Genomic DNA, 22,602 nt, shown 5'->3' with positions numbered 1-22,602 from the left:
TTGTAGCCCACATCAGAGTTAGAGTCATGCAGATGAATCAAGGTGGAATGCTTCACTGATGTGTTTTAACAGTTCTGATACTCGGACTAGCTTGTTTAAAACCAATTCAATAGTGCTATTAAAGAGATTCAAATGATTCAAGGCTAGTGCAAAAGTATTTTCCTATTCTTCTCCTATGTATTTTGTATCTGACTGTTCTGAAGAATTAAAAAAATGACATGTTTTATCATAGGAATGGAATTCGTTCAGTGACATGCTATGTAGGTTTTACTTACATAGACACGTATCTAAAATTCTACAAGGACTGAAAACCTCTATAACCCACTGAACATAATAGCAGTTGCCATGCCATTCTACCAGTATGCCTTGAAAATACAACCTGAAAAGATTATAGCAAGAACTAGGAAGGAGAATGTAGTCTCCACGCCTCTTTGATCAAGCAGCTCTCTTAACACCGCAACCTGGTTTTGGCCAAATCTGAAGGGTTCTGATGATACAGTTCAGATCTGCCTTTAAAACCACAGTTTACTTTTACCGGAAACCAAAATACTGTAAATTAATTATTTTTATAATTTTGAACTGTCAGATTTAAACCAGCAACTTTTATTCTGGATTGAATTGCTCTTCTGCCTATTTTCAGGCTTACTGAATGCATGACACATAATAGCTATCTGAATATGAACATGAAACAAATAGCAACTTGTTCTTCCTTTGTGGCTACTACTTAACTTTTTCCATTGCTTTCTTTCCTCTTCCTGTGACTCCATACACAGCCTTGTCAATAGATGACAAAGCAACAAAGGAATTGAATTGTGTTTTCATGTTAAGCGATACAACTTCTGCTGGATTCAGTATCTCTTTGCTTGATTGCAGCTTAATCTATAAATTGAAAATCAGTATCAGTAATTTTAAAAGCACATTGTTCCAAAATAAACCCATCTGAAGGCAGACACTTTAATGAAGTGTTAAAGAACTTGTGTAAATCCAAGTTAAAATCTGACCATAAAATGAATGCACACTCACAAATTTTAGCACCTATTTTGCTACTCACATCAAGACTATTCCCACATTTCTGTTCCACATTCAGCCAAACTGAATCAGCTACTAACTCAGCCGTTTCTTCTGCCACGACTATGTAGTAAACAATAAGACGTGCTGAAGGAACCATTTCTTGGGTTATCTGAAAAGTTAAGTGTTCATATTCCAAATCCTTAATTCTGTTCTGAGTTCCAAAGCTTATTATCTTCCCTTTTGATGTGATCTATAATAGAAGAATAATGGAGAATAAAAAAGTCAAATTTTGTATTTAATATGTTTCTTACATGTAATAATTACTTGCATTTAGATATAATCCTACACACACAAAAATGCATTTGGGACCAGTGGGTCTAGTTCAACAGAAGGTAGCTCCCTCCCTAAAAAGAAGTACTGTCTCTGCACATCTTCCTGTACATTTCAACTCCTGAAATAGCTCTTAAGACTAGCACTACTTGTTCTTAATCCCAGTCTAAGTCAGATAAGAATTCAAAACAATAGAGACTTAATATATAATTTAAACATGAGACTGTTAACAATTTTTTACTGTAAGACTGACAGATTGTATATGGAAGGAGCAGCTGTCTGAGCTGCATGTATTCTGTGCTGAGGATAATTCCTTATTGTTGTGGGTTTTCATTTATGACCATATATTAAATCACAATTCAATATTTTATATGGAAACATCTGTTACTTACCAAATAGCTGTAGTGATCTATTTTATGAATATACCGACTACGTGGATATACATTAATACTTATTAAATCCCCTACTTCTAGTATTTTGTGGTTTGAAGCCCAGTCAATATATAGATAACTCTGACTTAATGATGAATAAGCTTTTGCTTCATAGGTTTTCCTTGCTTGGTTTTCATCTAAAAGACGTGGATCTGCAGTTTTTACCTGAAAAGATAATAAAATGTCTGAAACTGGAGGAAACAAAAACCTTGTGTCCTGACTTCTGAATAGTTTAAGTATGGAATTATACGTAAGAAAAAAAAATAGTCACAATATTAAAAGCATTCTGCAACATATTATTTAGAGAGATTAATAAAATAAAAGCCAACTCAAGACTTCATGTTTTCTTTAATAAAAAGACCTAAAAATATCAAGTCAAATATAAAATGGTAGTGTAGAAGCATGTACATACATAGAGCAGAAAAGGTTAATGATATGCCTCCCTACATAATCAGGGAAGCACTCTGAGAGATTTGTTTGCACACAATTCATTTAGATTTTTTTGTTTAATAATTATTAAGAAATAAATGTGATAACTTATATTTTGTTTCAGAACAATTTAATAAAGACTTTAATAGAGAAGTAATGTTTCATTATAGCACCTGTATTTCATAACTGATTATTCATAATAGTCTCTAAATTTATGAACTCTTAACTTTTGAGTGTAAAAATCTTCCCATTAGTGTTGTACATTCACAAAAAGTACACAATAGAACTCTCAAAGAAATAAATTAATGGAATGATTTAACTCACTTGAAACTCCAATATTTTGCTGTCGGATGGGATATTAACAACAAACAAAGCAGTTCCATCATTCATGCTTGTTTGTCTTCTCCCAGATTCTGAACCCTCTCCTATCAATTCAGTCTCATCCATTTGCTCACTAAATGATTTTGCAGTGACTTTTATAGGGACATTTCCAACAAAGTCATCTACTGTATCTTTCACCTGCACCTGTGCATCAGAATAGATAATATTTCTTACATTAATGGTGACACTTTTCAAGGAGAAAACTTTCAAGCTGCTAGGCTTCTTCTACAATAGAAAGTTTAAAAAAATTGTAAAAGGTCAATGCAAATTAAAACACCTACAGTAATATATACAAAAAAGAATAAGGCTTCTGCATTATGGGTTTTATGTTATAATGTGCAACAATACTGCTTATGTTAACTAACCTTAATGAAGAACGGAAGTCCAGGTTTCACAAAGAGAGGAGTAGCAATCAAACTTAACTTGTAGGGAGATACAGCAAATCTGACTCCAGCAAATTCTGCTTCACCACTGAGGCCACCTAAAAAAATATTATGCCCCTTTTAATAATCACATGCTAGAGCCTGTGTTTTCTCCATTTGCCTTCAAAGGGCAGCACAACCTGTCTGTTACAGTGACGTCCTTGCAACTAGAGAGTCAACTCCTAGCACTGTTGTGAAAACAAGTAGCCAAAAAAAAAAAAGTTTAATCCCTAAACATTTTTACAGTGACGGATGGGTTGTTCTTCCCTTTAAGTTTTTGGAAGAAGGACTTCTGAATACTAAAGAAAGTCTGATACTAGGAAAGTTATCCATATAATTTTGTTTTCTAGTTCTGTTTACATTTGCAGGTAAGTTAAAAAACAAAAGATCAATTAAAAAGCAACTTACCCCTAGACTCCAACACTGATGCCAAAATATATAAATAGGACCCATCCAATTCTTCTAGACTTTGAAACCCTATAAAACTCACTGCTTTCCTACTGTTAAAATTGATCTGAGCAATTCCATTTTCAATCTGGAAATGAAATGTAAATAATTACTTTCTAGTCAATAATTTAGAAATAATACATAGATACACTATATGCAAATTCTAACATGTTTCTGTTCATTGCCTATTTTCAGAGGAAATCAAAGGTGGAGATGTTTTAATAAAGAAGAATTCTTTATTTCCTAAAATTATTGATAATCAATCAACCAGTGGCACATATTGCAAAGTCTGCATGCAGACCCAACAAGAGGTAGGAATATACAGAGATTTCCCCACTAAATGAGGAAAGATAATGCCTTTTATAATTCTTCAACGACTAAATCAAAAAGGCCAGACTAAATGAGGGAGGGATAATTGGTGGAAAACAGACTGCCCATAATACATCAATATAATTTTGATCTGTTTGTCTCCTATCATGATTTGGTATTACTACATCGATCCTGTATTTCTTTCGTTTATTCTGTAATAGATAGCATAAAAATGATCTCATAGAAATTTCAACCACACATTTCTATGACCCTGATGACAGCATTATATAGGAAAAGTTGACACTGAATAGCTGTCAATGCGAACTAGGAGTTGGGACCCATTCTCATCAAATTTAATGGGAAAACCTCAGTGGAAGTGGATCAGTCCTGAACTAAGCATATGAAATCTACACAAACTAGGCTTGATTCTTCTTACCTTAGTTACATGCATTGCACGAGGAATCATTCTTTTTCCAGTTTCTTCAATTATTCCAAAACGAAGAAAAACATCAGCACTTGCAAGCCTTTTATTATAAAAATAGCTAAGAACAAAACAACAATATAAAAGCTTTTAAGATTACTTTAATGGCTGCAACAAAGCATTCATTTTTGAAGAAGAGTAATTTCCTAGACAAGAGATGGAAAACAAATGTCTGTGTAGCTTTAAACACTTCTGTTGAAAAATAATCACTTTGTTAAGAATTTTTAAAAAGGTCACCTAGTTCTTCTACAGAGCAGAAAGGATTGTGATGATAGGGCTTCTTGAGGAAGTAAAAGAGGAAACTTCTGGACAGGGGAGAATCATTCTTCAGGTAAAAGAAGAAGAGATACACACATATTTAGGAATCAAAGCCAAATTTCCTTACCTAGCTTTCACAACAATCCTGAAGTTCTCAAATTTATCAGAACTAATAAAGTTACTTTCTGGCTCTATGATGATAGAAAAGCTTGGCATTGCTGAAAATTGAGTAGAGAAGAAAACCACTTAGATGTGTTACACACATTAAGCCACATGTACTCAGAAAGATGCCTCTGCATAGCTACCAAGGAATCATGTCACTTTCAAGTGGTTTGAATTACAATATTATAGCCCCAAAATACAGCTGTCAGCTTGTCCACAGTGAAGCACAAGTTCTAAAGCCCTAAGTTATCTGCAGTTGCCCTGGCTCCACATTTTGCATCAGTGTAACTATGTCAAGATGACCCAGCATACTAAAGAATAACTCTATTTAGAGGCAAGTTCTATTAACACAGTCTTATATCAATATGACCAATAAGCTTGAATTGACATTGCCACTTGGCATTACACTGCACCCCATTGCTGTGTATAAGCAGACCAATGTTACCTCAGGCATTTCTGCATTTTCTTCTGTGTTGTATAGCTGTCCTCTATAAATTTCACTGAAAAAACATATAAAAATGAAGGTTCACCATATAGGCACACCTTACCGTATTCCTTAACTTCAAATTTTGCAACAGCTGAGGTTACAAAATTCTTCTTATACTTGGCTTCAATCTTCCAAATTCCATACCTACGAAATGTCAACAATCAAACATTTTTTTAAGATGAAAATGAATGTCAAAGGCAAAGATTAATATTGCTACTTAACAATATTACATGTTAATAATTAGAGAGAAAAATCAGCACCAAATTTTTGCATGTTCAGTGCCTACTTTGAGAAGATTCTGCTTTGACATTTTAATAATTATTTGAAACTTATTTTAAAGCATTGAAATAAATTAGAAAAGAATATGCCATTATTTATATTACAACTATCATCAGAATTTTTTGTTTTATAGTTAAAAGCAGAGACACATTTTGAAGACTGCAAATGTAACCAGAGTCATTAAGACATTATTTGCTAGCTTCTTGCACTTGCCAATTACCACACCTGAGGTTAGACAAATGCCTGTTGCTGGCTACAAGTCTGTTTTGATGCAGTGAGCAGGATTAGGATCTATCACCTTATTTACCATAATTTGGATGATTTTTCTTTGCCACTAGAAGCACTCAAAAGACATTTGTTTCATTTCATATTGCTTTACTTAAACCCACAGAACTTCTATGTGCAGAGCGTATCTAAATGTGCCTATCTTCCTATCTTACCATTCAAAGAAACTTGATCCTGTTTGCTTTAATTTACATACTACATCCATTTCATCTTTGCCAGTTTTGTAACATAGCTAAATTTCCTCAATGTAAGTGAAAAATGCAGTCGTTTTCCCTAATAATAAAAATAAGGCTGGAGGGTATGGCCAATTATCAATTCTTGGCTAAAAAACAGGCAAACTCAATATACTTATCCTATTTATAAGGTTATAAAGCACAGTACTAAAGAATTCAGAAATTCCACAAAAAAACAAATAACTTTGTCTTATATAAGGAAACATTTAAAGTTCAAGTTGGATCAAGGAATGAATAATAATTTGACATACAGATACTATAAAAAAGGATTAAGCATGTTAGTTAACTTCTTGCATAGACAGAGAATGGGTACATGTGTCTACACTGAAAAATGTATTTGTAACCTATATCAGCCAAGAAAATGCTCAAAAGGTCTCATGCACACTTCTATTAGGGTCCTCTTCTCTGACTAAAGCACTGAGGCACAACTGCAATTTACATAATAATTTATAGAAAATCAGTTCCTACAATGTTTCGGCCATATAGCACTACGATAAAGATTATACAAGTCCACTGTTAACAGATACTCAGTTTCAAGAAGGATACAGAATTAACTTTTACTCAGACTGAAATTATTGCTAATTTCCTAATGGAAAGTAAATCAGTCAAAAATAATTTTTTCAAGCACCTGCTAGCACCCTTCTGCCAACTCAGTGAATCTTCAGCACCCTCTCAAGACTAAAAGGAGAACTGAAGAGATATTTACTTCGTATGCTGGTGTTACTGGAAAAATGCTAGTGCATTGTATGAATATATGCATGAAATATTTCCCCTCCTTGAAATCAATACATCTTTGACACTGTTTCTATCTCTACAGTAGAAAGCTTTACTTTTTATTAATCTTCCTTTTTAATTGAGCATTTCAAACCTACCACTAACTGTTCTTTAACTTCAGTTTTATCACCAGTATTTTCACTCACTACATCTCACTTTCTCTCATTACAGTGAGCATATGCCATCTGTTTGAAAACACAGAGAGTAAGCTTCCCACTGGGCTTTAGGAGAAAAATTTTACTTTCAAAGTCAAATGAAAAGGAGAATACTTAGTCGTAAGTTCCTTATTTGTACCATGGTTACACACTACGTGAAATGTTAGAAATCTCCAAGTTTCAAGTCATGCACACTCAGTGTATCAAGCAAAAGACACTCTGACAGTCTTTAAGAAAAGGCAGTAGTAATATGTTAATAATTCTCAAAAAGCATTAAATAAGTCTACTTAGGATTAGGAGGAATCTTGAAGTCAGGAAAAGAAACTATTCCAGTAAAATCTTCTTCTTCTATAATATCCACTTTTACTCCTTCAGGATCCTTTAAATCATAACAGGAAAGAATCAGCAGTTGCAGATCATTCTTATCAAAAGGAAAATCTTCATTCTGTGATTTCAGTGGGAGCCTGGCTGTAACATATTTTTCTAAAAGTTTTGCCCATTTCACAGCATGAAAAACCAAACATTTTTAGAAACAGCTCAGGCTGAAATTCTGATAAAACATTTTACTGTGGTTCAAACAATTAAAAGCTGTTACTACACAATGCTTAAAATTGCTAAAAAGTTACTGTAATAACAAGCCTACTGTTAAAGACTAAAGAATATAGTATAGTAGATACTGATTATTTTTATATCTTAAATGAAACCCATATATTATTAAAATTCCCTCAAAAATCCTTTCCCTAGACATTAAAGATAATTTAGATTTATTTTTTTTTCCATTCTGTAACAACTTCAGATCTGGGACTTGAAAGCCTCCATCCAACTGTGCAAAGTTATTTTTAGATCTTTTAAAAGGTGTCTGGCTACCTGCAAAAACATCTAACAGTTTTATTAAATATTGACTGCAATATTGATTTACCACCTATCTACACTTATTGTTTTTATTAATATTAAATTAACTTAAAACTTACCACAAAAGTTAGGACAGTTTCTCGTCGAGCTGGCTGCAGTTCTTCATTCAGAGAGTAAACCCTGACTTTCACTGTAAGAATTATTACAATAGATCTCAAAGTCATACCATTATAGAGATTTAAAAAACAAACAAAACAACAAACTCAAGAAACAACTTTTTATCCCTACTAATTTTTAAGTTTTTAGTATTCATAGAATGCTCTTGACCTTTTGTCAGTATGGTGTCCAAACAGTATTTATTCATGCTAGCAACAAGAGACCTTGCACCACCACTCTTTCACATTGAATCATCACAATCTTAGCATATCACTTCTGTAGGAAAAGAGCTCAATCTGCACGAAACCAATGATTCAGTCATCATTTCTTCACAAATACTTATAACATATTCCCAGGAAAACCTGTCACTCTCTGTCACAGATTAGTCATTTAGGGTGTAGAGGGCAGTGACTGAGAGGATATTGGGAGAAGCGATTAATTTCTACAGTATGATCAAATAATACAAAATATTATTCTGCCAATTAAAAAAGTAAATAGCAGCTGATGGCAATACAACATAACCAAGAGCTTAAAGAACATTTAAATCCTAATTCCTTGGCAAAGTCAACAGACTTTAAAAATCAAATAACAGCCAAGACAAATAAGCATTATTTACCTGACTGATCAGGAGTATAAATTGGTTTGTCTGTATGAATAAAAAGAAACCCATTCTCATAGGAAACTGGAATTTTTTTTAATCTTGTAAAATGTGGAGAAACAGCTTCCAAATACACATACTTGACTGAATTGTCTGTTCTTGATAAATCCGTTGGTTGAAGCTGGGGGGAGATGAAATAAAGATTTTTAAAGAATATTAAAATATTTTTCAAGTATTTTTTCCCCACAGTATTTTTTGTTGCGAAAAGTATCTGAATAGCAATTACTATCCTGCTAATTGTCATTAAGTAAAAACATCAACACCCATAAGCGTTTATTCTTGCTTACATCATAGATGACAGTCTGGAGTATTAAGCTACAAACAGATATTTTGAAAATTTGCATTTTATTTATGTCCAGAACTAAAATAGCAAAGTCCAAAGCGCAGTTATGAGGCTGTAAGAGTACAAATTATCAGACTTCCATTTAGACACATGATGAATCTTCGGCACACCAAAGTTACTGTTGTGGTTTGGTAGTTTGGTGAAATAGGTATTTTGGCTGAAAAGGAAAATCGGGTGAGAAGCACCTTCTGGGAGGCATCACCCCAAGTAAAACCTTCTTGGTCAACAGCTTTCAGTAAAAATCTGTTTAGCTTCCTACAATCTTTGCTTCAAGGAAATTAGTTAAATAAAACTTTATGGTGAAATCTGGGCCCCTTTGGAGCTTGTCACCAACAAACAAGACCAAGTCCCGAACCTCGGTTTAGTTACCATTTTGACTTACTCTGAACACTCAGTTGACATATCTTGTCCACATACAATACTTCTCCATTCTCTCCCTTTTTATTTTTTAAATTTATGTGACTATGATGTTTCTCAAATAGTATGATTATATGTTTAACTTTGGTGTCATTCCTTTACACTAATTTTATCCAATGTAATTTCAATTTCAGACAAACTAAAATGAAATAAACTACATGTGGCAAACTGAGAAATCAGGGTGCTAGGCTTCCCTTCCCAGTTTAAACAACAGAAAACTTACCATCATCTTTTTTAACACTTATAACTAAATGTAACAATAAAAACACTGCAAGTCTGAATTCCTTACTGTTAAAGTTACAGCATCTTGGAATTTGTTGGCTGGAGTTAAAGAAATATGGCCAGAAGAATAAACAGCAAGCTTATCTGGAAAGCTTCTTATGGCAATATTGACTGCAAATTCCTTCTCATAATCAAAAGCTTGAACTACAACTTTCTCGGATGCCCCAACTCGGAAGATCTTTGGTGCTGTAAGGACATATCTGTATACAGAATATAAAACAATAAAAGGATAATGGAACTATATTTCTTTCAGATTTCTTACCTCCATTTGTAATTCACATACATACACACCATTAAAGCAAACAAGATAATCAGGCTAAGTTATTCTAAGACACAAACTAAAAACAGTGGAGCCCCAGTCAGAATAATTTTTACAAAAACTGTAATGTAACATTACCAAATAACAGTTTAGGTAATGTTTATGGATTTGATTTTGCAGACACACGAAACCATGTTTACTAAAACAGGCTATTTATATGGAAATAATTATTCCTTTTGCCAAATTAAACCCTGAAACACTAATCTTCCAGAGAGTACCCTTGTGTAGTTTTCCCACCAGTAAAGTTCTTACTTAAATGAATGGAGGAGCTTATAGTAAAGGCAAATGTGAACAAATATTTGCAGGATTACACTAATTTCTTCAGTGCTTTATAAACCAAAGTGTGCACCATTCCACAAAAGCACAAGCCAGGATTTAGTACCCGATCACATAATGTAGCTAAATACATATGACGTGCCACTGAACAAAACATTTGATGTATGTGCATCTTATTTTTCTGAAATGCTAAAAGCATTTAGGTTGGTGGCTTTCTATATACCATTGTTAACAGATGTAAGAATCAAAAAAGCACCACTAAGTACAATTGTAAAACACACAGTTAAGAGCTTTCATCAAACCTGTAGCAAAGTATCTGTCTTCAGGCACTACAGAAAAGCTAACGAGCACCAGCTTTATTTCTTAACCTTTTTCTATGTTTACCTTGTGGCATGTAAGTAGATGACTCTACCTCTTTCTTCGGCAGCAAATACAGTAATTCCAGAAGCATCAGTCCTTTTTCTATCATTAGTCCCACATACACTAGTGAGAATTTTGCTCGGGAAAACACATCAATGTGGATAGTGCCTTTTGTATTGGCTCTACTTAAATTCTCTATCTATTTACCTAAAAGAGCAGACAACAATCAAGTAACATTTCCAGTAAATTCTATATTTGCTTTACTTACGTTTTCTCTTGGCTAAAAGTTGTTCCAGAAAATAGCAAAACAAAAAAATATATTAAAATAGTCATAGCGTCTATGATAACAAACAACAAACCACAGATGCTAATGATTTTGGATTAAACTGCATTTGGCTTCTGCTGTAGATGAACAGAAATACCACCAACACATTTCACTCACAGTTAATAATTAATTGCAGATCATGTTTTACTAAAACATTACTGCTCCTTCTCAAGAAAGCCAGAATACCTAAACTTAGGAGTTTTTTAATTTAGGATTTCAATTTTTCAATATTTCCAGAGCAATCCTATGTCAGTCCTAACTTTGACAGCTACATTAAAAAAAATAATTTTCAGAAGTAGCAAGAGAACTCCCCCAACAAACAAAAAATTAATTTCACTTTGTCCGTCAGAAAATAATTTTTATGTAAATCAAAGTGATTTTAAATTTGCTTCTGAAGGAAAAAAAAAAGCATTTGAATTATATCAAACACAATCTGCTGATATGTTTAGATCAGAAGTTTCCATTTTTTTGTTTTAAAATAACTCTTCACTTCCAAATTTCTTTTAGCCATTTGTATTCCTGATTATGCCAACTGAGTACTTTCATTACAAATAAAACTGCAACATAAAGTATTAGGGCACAATATGTCTACAACAGGTACTATTTTAAACAGCATTTGCAAAAAAAAAATATATTAGTGACAAAACCTTTGCATGCCTGATACCTAAGCATAGGACCTCAACAAATAAGTTTATGTAAAGTTAAACTAAAGTTATGCAAGACTTCTGAGGTTTAAACAAATACTGTAGTCAACCTTTACGGGAAAGACATTTACAGAACTGTTTCTGATCAATATAAAATTAAATTACAAGGTCAACTTGGGCTTCTCAACAGATGTAATAAACTACAAGAGAAGCAACAATAGATAGAATAAAATCTTACAAAATGTAAGCTGCTTAATATTATTAAAAATATGGCCCAAATACCTATTATTAAATACCAACCAATGAGAATTCACAGTAAGGTTACATGGGTGGTATGTAAACAATAAGGAGCAAACAGTGAAGAATGTTGGAAAACACTTTTAAAGTTTAACAATATTCTGAAATAATGGGTTTAAAATCTAATTATGTCCCTTCCCTACATTCTTTTTTCAGATACAGCGTACTGATTTTTCAACCCTACATTTCACATCTAGTTGTATAGACTCCAAACTAACAGCCCAAAAACATTTGAGAGATTTATTTAAATGCCTATGAAAATAGTGGTAATTTAGGCCTACTGCATTGAGTTTATCAGAGTCAAATGTATTATGTATTTCCAATGCTACACACAATATTCCGGAGTAAAACCCACCTACATACAACTTTACACTGATATGCCAATATGCAATACATACATTTGGATACATAAAACACACGCGAAAAAGAAACCAAACACCAAAAAAACCCAAACACGCATTAAAAAAAAAAAACTATCGACAGAGAAGGCTTTGTTATTGGTACAGTGACTCGGGCTTTAATTAAAACAAATCCCCTCAGAATCTACCCCTTCGCAGCTGAGGACCGGGCAGAGTAGGGACGGCCGCCGCCCAGCCCTGAGGTAAATCGACCGTTGGAGGCGGGAATAGGAGACAAGGCAGCGCACGCGCCGGAGGAGCCATCACCGGCGGGAAAGCCGCGTCAGAGAGGGGCGTGGCTTCGCGAGGGCCTGCCCCGCCCCTCCCCCGGGTCCGTTCACCCGTGGCCGGCCAACAAGCAGACAAAATGGCGTCGGCTCGGCTCCTCAGGCTGGGCTCTTAAAGGAGCCGCAGCACCTCGGGCCTGACGGCCGGTGGAGACGACGATCGCTCGGCGGAGGAAGGGAAGCGGGAGAGAGGTGCGTTGAGAGCCGGTGCCTTCACGCGGGGTCGCCCGGAGGCCGCTCTGGCCGCCACTGCCCCGGCGGCGAGCGGTGAAACGGAGTTACCATGTCAACGCAGGTAATCAAAGCGGAGGCCTGAGGGGACAGCCTTCGGCGGGAACTGGGATTCCCCTTCAGCGAGCGTCCCCGCTCCCCGGCTGCCTCACTGCGGGCTGGGGGCGCGGCGCTGCCCCGCAGCCCGCCCCCGCGGAGGGGAGCTCAGGCCGGGGCTGAGCCGGCAGCACCGTGCCGCGCTGGGTGGTCGCCATCCTCTCAGGTGCGGGCCGGCCATGCCGGGAGGGCGGGGAGAGGCCGGTGGCTCGGCTGGGGCGCCCGCGGACGGAGCGACCGCGGCGGGTGCGCAGCCGTTAACCGGAGGGGTGGCGGGGCGGGGGGAACTAGCAGCACCGAGGGCCCGTCTACTCTCCGCCGGGGCGTGGGACACACCTCCGCGGCCAGGTCAGCTCAACGCTCCCCCCTTCCCTGCCTCTTCTGACGTGGGAGTTTTGTCGTGGGTTTCATTGCAATCTGTTCGCAAGAAACCGCATTAAAATGTCTCACTGCTCTCCTTAAAACATGAAGAAACGTCCCGAAGTAGCTTTTCACTGGCTCACCATCATCTTTTTCCCTCTCCTGCCCGCTCCAGTCTCACCTTCCTGGCCCTGAATGAGTTGTGCCTCCAAGTATTGGATAGAAGAGAGCAGCTTCTTCGCTCTTTCTTTCCTTCTTTTTGAAGATTCAGGAAAAAAAATTCATTTTAGTGACGCAAATCTTTTCAAGACACAATGTAATCACTCGTATAGCTCAAAGTTCCCTTCAAAGCATACATTTCTGTCTTAAAGAATGTCTTAAAATGTGCTTTTTGTTTACTGGGTCTAGGTTTTAATAAAAATCTGTTCCTTGAAGGTGGTTACTACAAGGGCTTTGACACACAGAATGCGTACATGACTGTTTCTACACTTATCCCTAGGGAATTACATTTGTCGCTGGGGGAAGTTTCTGTTAATATTCTCTGGAATTTCCCAGGCAGTCATGGAATAACTTCTAGAAAGGGGAACACTGAAGGAATGCCAGTGCTAGACTGGTACTAATTTTTTTTTTCTCTATTGCCTTTTTTTGCTTGTATTTGCTCTTCTAGCTGCAAAGTGGGTGGTTTCTAGCTTTGGTAAAAACAATTGGGATCCTAGTCCTTTCTTTCTGTCCCCTGCCAACTATGTTAGTCTGAGTTGAGAGTCATCTCCAGACCTGAAAGAGTTTGTGTAAACCATAAATTGCAGGACAGTTACCAAGATGGAGTTGCAAAATAGAAAGCGGTTCAGCCAGTTCCTGATGCACTGTAGAATGGTGTAAGTAAACAGGTATACCATTCCTCCGAATCTGTGTTAGCCCATGAAAACTGGAAGCTGTCACCCATTGGAAAATTGGCTTAGATGTGGGTTTTGGCACAATGTCATTACTGGAAATATTTTCTTATGCTATGGAGATAATTTTTCAAATATCACCTCTGTGGTGTCCCAAATTGTATCATCTGAAGTGATAAATTGTGTTGTTAAGCACATAGGTACTGAGACAACAAGCACCCAATATCCTTAAACAACATGCTTCTGTAGCATCTTTGTTGGCATGCAAACCATTAAGGTTTAGACTTATGTACAGACGTGTTTATTTCTATTATTCCAGATACTGTTCATATGATATTCTGTATTTTTGACAATGAAGAAAGGCTCCATAAGAAAAGCATTATGTAGAAAACCACAGATGTCAGCTTCTCGGACACCTAGTCCAATGTCTCCTGTCAGTTCAAGTACCAGATCGCCGTCTCCTCTTAGCCAACAGACTTCTCCATCTGCTTGCAAAAGCATGGAGCGGAGGTGCCAACAACTTGATATTACAGCAGAAAACGTAGAAGCTGCTTTTGAGTATAAGTTTCATAAAGGTATTGTATAAATAACTGCTGTTATAAAAGTACATACTAAAAGTATAAAAAGCCAGTGTTCTGTGAACTGTATGATTAAAGATGTATGATCTGTTGGAAAGAGCCCTGTATAACTTGCTTTCATCTTCTGGTACTCAAATGTGGAAATGATACTAATGAAAGCTGTGTAGAATAATGAGACTTTTACTCCTTACATTCTGTGCCGGGGGGAAGACTGGCAAAGAGAGATGCATACTGTGCCTTTTTCAAAAGGCTATACCCGCTTCCTCTAATATGTCATTTCCTGTAAATGCTTCTGATGTGCTGTTTCTTTTCATCCCCTGTGGTGGTGGGGGGAATAATTTTCAATTATTCCTGTTTTCCCAGTATTCAGTGTGAAATAAAAGACTAATATAAAAATAACAAATTCTTTCACTACTGAAGGTAGTTTCTCTGTTTAATTTCAGATGAAAATGGTGTTAGTTCAGGAGTTAGGTACATTACTGAACTCCTTATAAAAGGTCTGTCAAAACAGGAAAATTTGGCATGTGTAAGCTCACTGAATCTTTCTTCCCCAAAGGATGGGGACAAGAAATTTAAGGTAAGTTACTGAAAATAACTGGTAATTAAACAAAGTTAAAAATTAATTTTGATTTCTTTTTTAGTAAAGGTCTATTTTTATAAAGTGGATGTAAACAGCTATATTCTAATTGTGTTAGCCTAGTTCTACAAGCAGCTTCTGTTTTAAAAAAAAGTCAGTGAAGACTTGTGCAAAATAAAAAATTTTGGGTCACTTAGAATGAAGTTTAGAATGCTATCCATTTGTGTAATTTTTTAGCTTTTGGATTATGCTGGTTTGGTTTGTTGTTTGGTTTTTTTTGAATGGCAGGTTCCCTTTTGTGTAGATGAGACTGGTCCATTGTAAATTTAAAATCTAGCTTTCCTCTTCCAACAATTTAGAAGACTGTACTTAAAAGCAGAGTTTTAGAATGCAACAATGAAACTGTTATTAATGTTGGAATACTTCGCATTTTTTAATGAATTGGTGATTGTTAAAAATAGAAATCTGCCTTTCTCTTAAAAAAAAAAAAAGAGCTGCAATCCTAAGGAATTAATTTTCTGTTCTTTAGTACATAGAAAATTTGGAAAAATGCTCTAAACTAGAGACTCTAAATCTTAGTAACAACCGAATAGAGAAGATTGAGAAGTTGGATAAACTGATGAAGTTGCGTGAACTCAATTTGTCTTGCAACAAAATCAGGTAAGCAGAAACATTGATGGTTATAGTAAGCCCAGATACAATAAAGCTGTTATTCTCTTAAGTGAGTTCTCTCACAGGTGTGAACAGTTAAGGTGAATTTCCCATCAGCTGTATGTCAAGACTAACAGGCTTTGGTGAGATCTTAAAAAGCACAGCTCTTAGATGGATAAATAGTTCTGGGAGGTGCTGTTAGGGTACCATGGCTGCTGTTAAACTTGTTTCCTAGGAAACCAAGCCAGAAATGCAAGTGTTTCTTCAATTGCTGTGAAATATTTTTTTTTTTTTTCTTAATGTAGTACTTGGAAGTAAACTGGTGTAATTTAATTTGAATTGTGAGTCTGTGGCAGTAAACAACTGTTTTTCCTAATCTCTTGGATGATAATTATTTGAGACAGGTTTTGGTGTAGTTTATCCATAATGCCTCAGTTACACTGTAAATTTGCCGTGGTTCATGATAAGTTATGTTTTTCTTCTTATTTTCAGTAAAATTGAAGGTATAGAACATATGCAGAATCTACAAAAGCTGAACCTTGCAGGGAATGAGATTGAGCATATTCCTGTGTGGGTAGGGAAGAAACTGAGATCCCTGCGCATCCTTAATTTGAAACAGAATAAAATATCATCAGTAAGTGCTTATAGTTAGGAACAATAATTCCTCAGAATCTTTTAATGAACTGGTATATTTACATTAATTGACTCACTCTGAATAATTGCTGAATGTCTTTCCACAAAGTCTGTTGTGAAATACAGCCATTGTGAGCCTAATAAAGTTGAAAAACTCTCCTTTTGTGCCAGGTATTCAAAGCATAAACCTATATTATGTTATTCAGGAAAGCCCAAGTTTTTGGAAAATAAGGAAAAACTTGGTGAAAATGTGAAGACTTTTGCATGTTATTGGTGGTGTCCCTTATGATACGTTAATTATATGGTTTTGGAGACCTGTAAATAATCCATTTGCTTATATTTTGTATTTAGGTCATGACTAGATTTACTTCTGTTGTCCAGGTTAATTTCCGTGTTTTGCAGCTACAAAAGGGTGTCTATGAAATGAAGTCACTTAATACAATTCCTGAATGAGGAATGCTACTTAGGAGAAGTGAACTGGCTTTGAGTACTCCTCATGATAAAAGCTTCCTTTTCTTAGAAGTCTGGGGGAATGGAAGGTTGTATATATCCACAGGCCTTGTTATCTTGAAATTTCCAAGGTCAAGCTTGATGAAATTTGCCCTCTTTGCAGTGGTATTTTTTTCATAGAAGAAACAAGCTGATTTTAAGAAGCTACTTTACTGTGTATTTTCGTAGGTTTTTAGAGATTCCACTTTAGCATAAACATTAAAATAGATCCTCAGAGATGGACCTAACATAAAACGTTCTATACAATCAGAAATTCAGTAATGGGGTTTTAATTGTTCTTGAAAGGATGTCTAATCATTGTTCCATTTATCTTTGATTTAGCTCCATGATATAGCTAAACTAAAGCCTCTACAAGACCTGACTTCTCTATTCCTTGCTGATAATCCAGTTGTAAGTCTGCCTCACTACCGCTTGTACACCATATTCTGCTTGCGAGCACTGGAAAACTTGGATGGACAGCCAGTGACAAATCATGACAGGCAGGAAGCTCTAGAAAGGTTTAATTTAGGTAATAGTGATATGTTAACAACTATAGTGAATGACACCAAATTTAAGTTTGGATGGAAAAGATTTCTATTTGAATGTTTCTGTTACTTTGTTTTCTAGAAGAGATAGAAAAATTAGAAAGAGAGCTGGAAAACACGGTAAAGGAGATGGAGAACCTTAAACTTAACCAGTCCAAAGTGCTTGAGCAACTTCGCCATCAAGATGAGGTCAACAAATCATTAAAAGAAAAGACTTTGCAACAGAAACAAAGCTATGAAGACTTACAAAGGGACCTGGACACCAAAAATGAATTGGTAAGATAATCACCTGCACTAAGTAAATATTTGTAATAGTTTTGTTGTCAGAAACGGAGTTGTCAATGTGAGACTTAAGGTGGCTGGAGATTTATGTTTAAAATTAAGAGAGACAAAACTTAGGCACTTCAACTTTTGGAGAGTGAATATTCCTTGATGAGTGCTTCAGTATTCTTTCTGTGGAAGAAGTAAGTATATTGAGCCAGCAATCAGTATCACTCTTGTAATTTATAGTTCATAGTAACTTACTTGTTTGTCTCCAGTAATTTTCTTTTGTTTGTTTAAAATTTTGTCAGTTGATGAAAGGTTAAGTATCCACTAGCTGCTAAATGGCTGATGTACTGAATCTTCACTGTTGTTTGGACTTTAAAGTGCTGCTGCAATAAGGGAAAAAATTGAATGCTTTTACAAAAACAAAGTGTGCATATAAGTTGTATGTCAGTAATACCCCTTGATCATTATTTTGGGTAATGTCCATTAGTTTACTGGTACTTTATTCACATCATCCTAAAATCTTTGGCTTGACAAGTATCTTTCATTGGTAGGTATAAGATCCAAGAAAAGTCCTGTTGACTTGAGAGTGCTGGGTTGTGAATGACCTGATGGGAACTTCATATATGGCTTTTATCTTACTTGTTAGACTTGTCCTCTAAAATTTTATCCTTCAGAATCTCTATAGCTAATATTTCTATGGCTGTTTCTTCTGTGAACACACACACGCTAACCAGCAGCCTATTTCTAAAATGTAGTTTTCAGTATAGTGAGATGTAGCAGCATATATTTTGCAACTTAACCCACTCTTATCCTTTGGATGACAAACTTTGCTTGCTTCTTTCTTCCTTTAGCTGATGTATTGGTTTGTCACAGTTCCCTTTCCGCAGAGCCTTTATTCCTCACTAAAGGTAGCCCCACTGTGCTCCTGGGTTGCATGGTTATTTTTATTTCTAGGATTTATTTGCATGTTTACTGAAGGAGGAACACTTGTATAAAGTGTTCCAGTGAGACTTTATATTCACTGTGGGTTTTGGATACAGTTTTCTTGATTATTTTGTTTTTTTCTTTTCTCTGAAACACAGTTAATTTTTGCATGACGTGTATCGTTTTTTTAAAATATTTCTTTAAGCCTTTCCTTTATTCCCATCTGTTCTGTTTCTTTTCTTCCATTAGTCCTGCTTTCCACTGTCTATTGGAGTTTTGCTGCATGTTCTCCCTCAGGTATTCAGTGTGAAAAGTTGATTTTAAAAGAAATCACATGATGGACCTTTGTTTAAAAAAAAAAAAAAAAAACAAAAAAACAAAAAAACCCCAAGCTCAAAACCTAACTAGCACAAGGTTAAGCTAAAATGAAATGCAGGGTCTCTATACACTTGACAATTGAGATATTTTGTTTCTTTTACAGACAATGAGTCTTAATAGTTCTCACTGCTCATTAGTAGCAGTAAATACATTCATTATTTGGCAAGGATTTTGCTAAAGGATTGTACCCAAATTATTTTTTATCCTAAGTTAGTGACAAATTATTTTAGCATGTAAACTTAAAAGGCCTTTCATGTGATCATTTGTGTTATATTAATTGTGGGTTCTTGTCTGCTCTTAGTCGTCATATTGTATCTTGTAATAAAGTTGCACTTTGTTATATTCTTGATCCAAAATACACCATCTTAACTTCTTCTGATGTGAGCTTCATTTGAAAGTTAGCGTCTTTGCCCTGCTCTCTACTGAATTGAAATGTATGTGATAATGATAACAATTGAATGAATGCAACTTACTTTGTTTACTGGTTTATTAGTTAAAGCAGAAGACAATGGAGCTAACCCGAGCTTGCCAGAAGCAGTATGAATTGGAGCAGGAACTGGCGTTTTATAAGATAGATGCAAAATTTGAGCCGTTAAATTATTTTCCATCGGAGGTAATAATTTAAAAATAATCTGAGTGACGTTTAATGTGTTGAATATTGGTATACATACCTGTATGCATATGGTTTAGCTAAGTAGAGTCACTGAACAAATATTTCGTTCCTATTATGAAGCAAATAAATGGTAATCCTTTCTTCTGGCTTAATTTTGGAGGCCCTTTCACTTGGAGAAATTTCAAAAGCCAGAATGTTCTTGAGTTAGGCAGTATTAGAATTTCTGTCCTTTTTCAGTTGTTTTTTTTTCTCCTGGTAGAGCTAACCTCTGTCATACTTGTAGAGATGCCTGATTGAAAGGAGTCTGCACAAGAAATGTAAAGATCAGTAGTCAAGGCCAAACAAGTCCAGTGTAGTCTGTTCTAATTATTCTGATTTCAGATTGGTTTTCTTTTATATGCTTGTTAAGAGAGTGAAAGGTATATTATGAGTTGACTGCAACCATACTTCTGAGATAAAGACATATTGCTTCATACATTTCAGGATGTTGAACTTGATAATGTACCTGGTGAAAGCCCATACATTGGTAAGGCCAGGTATAAAAGAAATATGTTTATAAGAGAAGGCTACATTGCTAACAAAGCTCAGCAGATGGAGGCTGGAAAAATGCAACTAGATGAAGATGACTTCTGTAAGAAACCCCAGCTGAAACTGCAGCTCCAAACTCTAGATGAACTGCTAGAGGATAAAGAAAAAAAGATTAATTCAGGTAAAATCTTAATTTTTATCAAATAAAAATTAAAATATGTATATCAATTTAGTTTATTCCACTGATCAAATGTTTGACACATATATGACATGAGAATAGCAATAGTGTGTCAAAGGCTGTAAGTACTATAATTTCTAAACACCATACTTGATGCATTTTGGGTCAAAACTATTATTTCTTTTTGCTATTATTTTAAGATCATTCAGGATAAAAGGATTAAATATTGTTGAAAAGAGAATGATAGGGAAGTTTCATATTTGATGCGTTAAGATAATTTTATAAGACTCAAAAAAAATTTAGACATACTTTTTGAGAAACAAGAATGTATTAGCTTTGATTATCACCATTTTAAGAAAATGCATTCTGATTGACATTTTAATAGAAAACATGTATCACTTATGCAGAATATTATATGTTGTGGGTTGTGGAGTGTTGGGTTTTGCTTTTGTTTTTTTTTTTTTTGTCTGCAGCACAAAGAAGATTAGAAGAACTGCAAAGTGCAATAGGAAATGCAGAGCAACAAGTTTTGAAAGTAACAGGGGAACTGCAACAACTGGAGGATGCTCTGGCTCAGAAAAAAGTATGCAAAGTAGTTGCTACATGAATAGCAAGGGAAAGTGTTTGAAGCAGTGTTGATGTAGAAAATACGACTCTTTTTCTCCCCATTCTTTTTTAAAGGAGACATTGTACATATGTAAATCCATTTGTCATGCATCAGAAAAATCTTACAGGTTTTAGATAGCTTGTTTATAAATAAGCTGTCAGAGTTGTAGTGCAATTAATTGCATCTAAACATGTTCCATGTGATGCTGATGATAATTGTTAACGTTGCCCAGAATGCTTTGGAAGAACATAAATATGGATTTGAGTACTGCAGTAAGTGGACAGTTAGGGGTCACTGCATTGTGCAGCAAGAGACTTGGATTTGAATTTGAATATACCTTCTCGGTTCCCATAACCATAAGCTTATAGCTCTGTAAAGGCTTAGTAGACAGAGCAGAAAGTAATAGAGTAATGGCCCAACATCATAAGCAATGCTGGTGTCATGACATACATGTTCATGAGAAAGGAAGTTTTACCTAAACCTCTCAGTATAATTGTATGGATTGAATATGTTCTTATTTATCAGAAAAGGCCTTTCCAGGAAGGACTATAACTGTGTATGTTTAGTTGTGCAGCTAATAATAAGCAATGTAGCTACGTAATTGGCAGCAAGAATTAATTTAAGAACACTTATCAGCATAAAACTAAAATTGTATCTTCCATTTCTTCAACTGTCATAAATTGTTGCTATTTTTAGACTTTAAACTTGCCTTAAAATCAATGACCAGGATCTTCCGTATTTTAACTTAAGAAGTCATAACTGTTGGAGTGGGGGGAGGAAAGACAGTCCAGATAGTCATCTTAAGACTGCAAGAAGGAGTTAAAGAGACTTTTGAAGTCTGGTGTGAAGACAAAACACTTGAGCATGATGGTCAAAATGAGGGTTCTGGTGTTTCCTGGTATGGTAGACTAATGTTATGAAATTTCTATTTACCATAAGCAAACTATCATTCTATTTTCTCTTTTTGAGAAAATCCTATGAGTTTTTGTTACCTTAAGAAAATAAAGACTATTCAAATCAATGAATAGATAACTTTTAGGCAACCTGTTAGGCTAAACTAGCAGTCTGATTTAACTTTTAAAGATGTTCTTGATCAGCTGTGTATTTCCAATTAAACTGTTTTATCCAACCCCCTAATACAATCTCCAGATATCACAGGCCAACAAGGAAGGTCTTGAACAGCAGTTGAGTGGAAAGATACAAATCCTGCATCAGCTACACAAGGAAGCTTTAGAACTGGAAAATCAAATGGAGAAACAGAAAAGGGAAATAGGGAAAAAACAGAAAGAGCTTGAAGACTTGCAGAGTTCTCTTGCTTCGGTAAATCCTGAAGACCCAAAACATGTAAGTAAAACTGAAATCTTAAGTTCATGTGTGCTGCATATATTCATGTACTGAGAAATGTAGTAAAGGCTGCTTTAACAGATTACCATTCAGTTACGCCTCTTTGTGAATTATACATTCTTTTCGTATTTATCAGTTTACTTAGATGTTATCATTTGAAAAACATACAACTCATCAGAATTTAAAAAAAAAAAAACAAACCCAAAAAAACCCCAAAACAAC

At 35.4% G+C, this 22,602-nt stretch overlaps 2 protein-coding genes across 11 annotated transcripts in view; one reads left to right on the top strand and one right to left on the bottom strand.

Moving 5' to 3' along the window:
- C5 (complement component 5) overlaps positions 1-10,870 on the bottom strand; it is a 28,004-nt gene extending 17,134 nt beyond the window's left edge. Inside the window, exons 1-14 of the mRNA XM_010571091.1 lie at positions 10,806-10,870; positions 9,590-9,782; positions 8,499-8,661; positions 7,846-7,916; positions 7,162-7,253; positions 5,210-5,292; positions 4,627-4,717; positions 4,197-4,302; positions 3,413-3,539; positions 2,948-3,063; positions 2,526-2,726; positions 1,734-1,937; positions 1,052-1,261; positions 730-879 (exon numbers count right to left, since the gene is read on the bottom strand). Coding sequence (XP_010569393.1) covers positions 730-879; positions 1,052-1,261; positions 1,734-1,937; positions 2,526-2,726; positions 2,948-3,063; positions 3,413-3,539; positions 4,197-4,302; positions 4,627-4,717; positions 5,210-5,292; positions 7,162-7,253; positions 7,846-7,916; positions 8,499-8,661; positions 9,590-9,782; positions 10,806-10,870 — 1,872 coding nt within the window. The remainder of the gene's footprint in view (positions 1-729; positions 880-1,051; positions 1,262-1,733; positions 1,938-2,525; positions 2,727-2,947; positions 3,064-3,412; positions 3,540-4,196; positions 4,303-4,626; positions 4,718-5,209; positions 5,293-7,161; positions 7,254-7,845; positions 7,917-8,498; positions 8,662-9,589; positions 9,783-10,805) is intronic.
- Positions 10,871-12,554: 1,684 nt separating this feature from the next.
- The window catches only part of CNTRL (centriolin), a 35,538-nt gene continuing 25,490 nt past the window's right edge, over positions 12,555-22,602 (top strand). For 6 of the 10 annotated variants that reach the window (XR_774568.1, XM_010570764.1, XM_010570766.1 and 3 more), the window contains exons 1-11: positions 12,555-12,783; positions 14,385-14,625; positions 15,087-15,220; positions 15,750-15,880; positions 16,364-16,505; positions 17,336-17,522; positions 17,621-17,814; positions 19,604-19,723; positions 20,207-20,432; positions 20,903-21,012; positions 22,186-22,380. Coding sequence is in view for 9 of the 10 variants with exons in the window: in XM_010570764.1 (XP_010569066.1) it covers positions 14,418-14,625; positions 15,087-15,220; positions 15,750-15,880; positions 16,364-16,505; positions 17,336-17,522; positions 17,621-17,814; positions 19,604-19,723; positions 20,207-20,432; positions 20,903-21,012; positions 22,186-22,380 (1,647 nt within the window). In the remaining variant the exon portion in view is untranslated. Of the gene's footprint in view, positions 12,784-14,384; positions 14,626-15,086; positions 15,221-15,749; positions 15,881-16,363; positions 16,506-17,335; positions 17,523-17,620; positions 17,815-19,603; positions 19,724-20,206; positions 20,433-20,902; positions 21,013-22,185; positions 22,381-22,602 lie in introns of those variants that run through there. The other 4 variants (XM_010570763.1, XM_010570767.1, XM_010570768.1 and 1 more) reach the window with 4 other exon arrangements.

Source organism: Haliaeetus leucocephalus, unplaced genomic scaffold (genome assembly GCF_000737465.1).
Source record: "Haliaeetus leucocephalus isolate CR32 unplaced genomic scaffold, Haliaeetus_leucocephalus-4.0 Scaffold306, whole genome shotgun sequence".
In the NCBI taxonomy this organism is placed as follows: domain Eukaryota; kingdom Metazoa; phylum Chordata; class Aves; order Accipitriformes; family Accipitridae; genus Haliaeetus; species Haliaeetus leucocephalus.
Note: the sequence above shows the minus strand (reverse complement) of the source record. Positions and strands in the feature narration are given on the sequence as shown.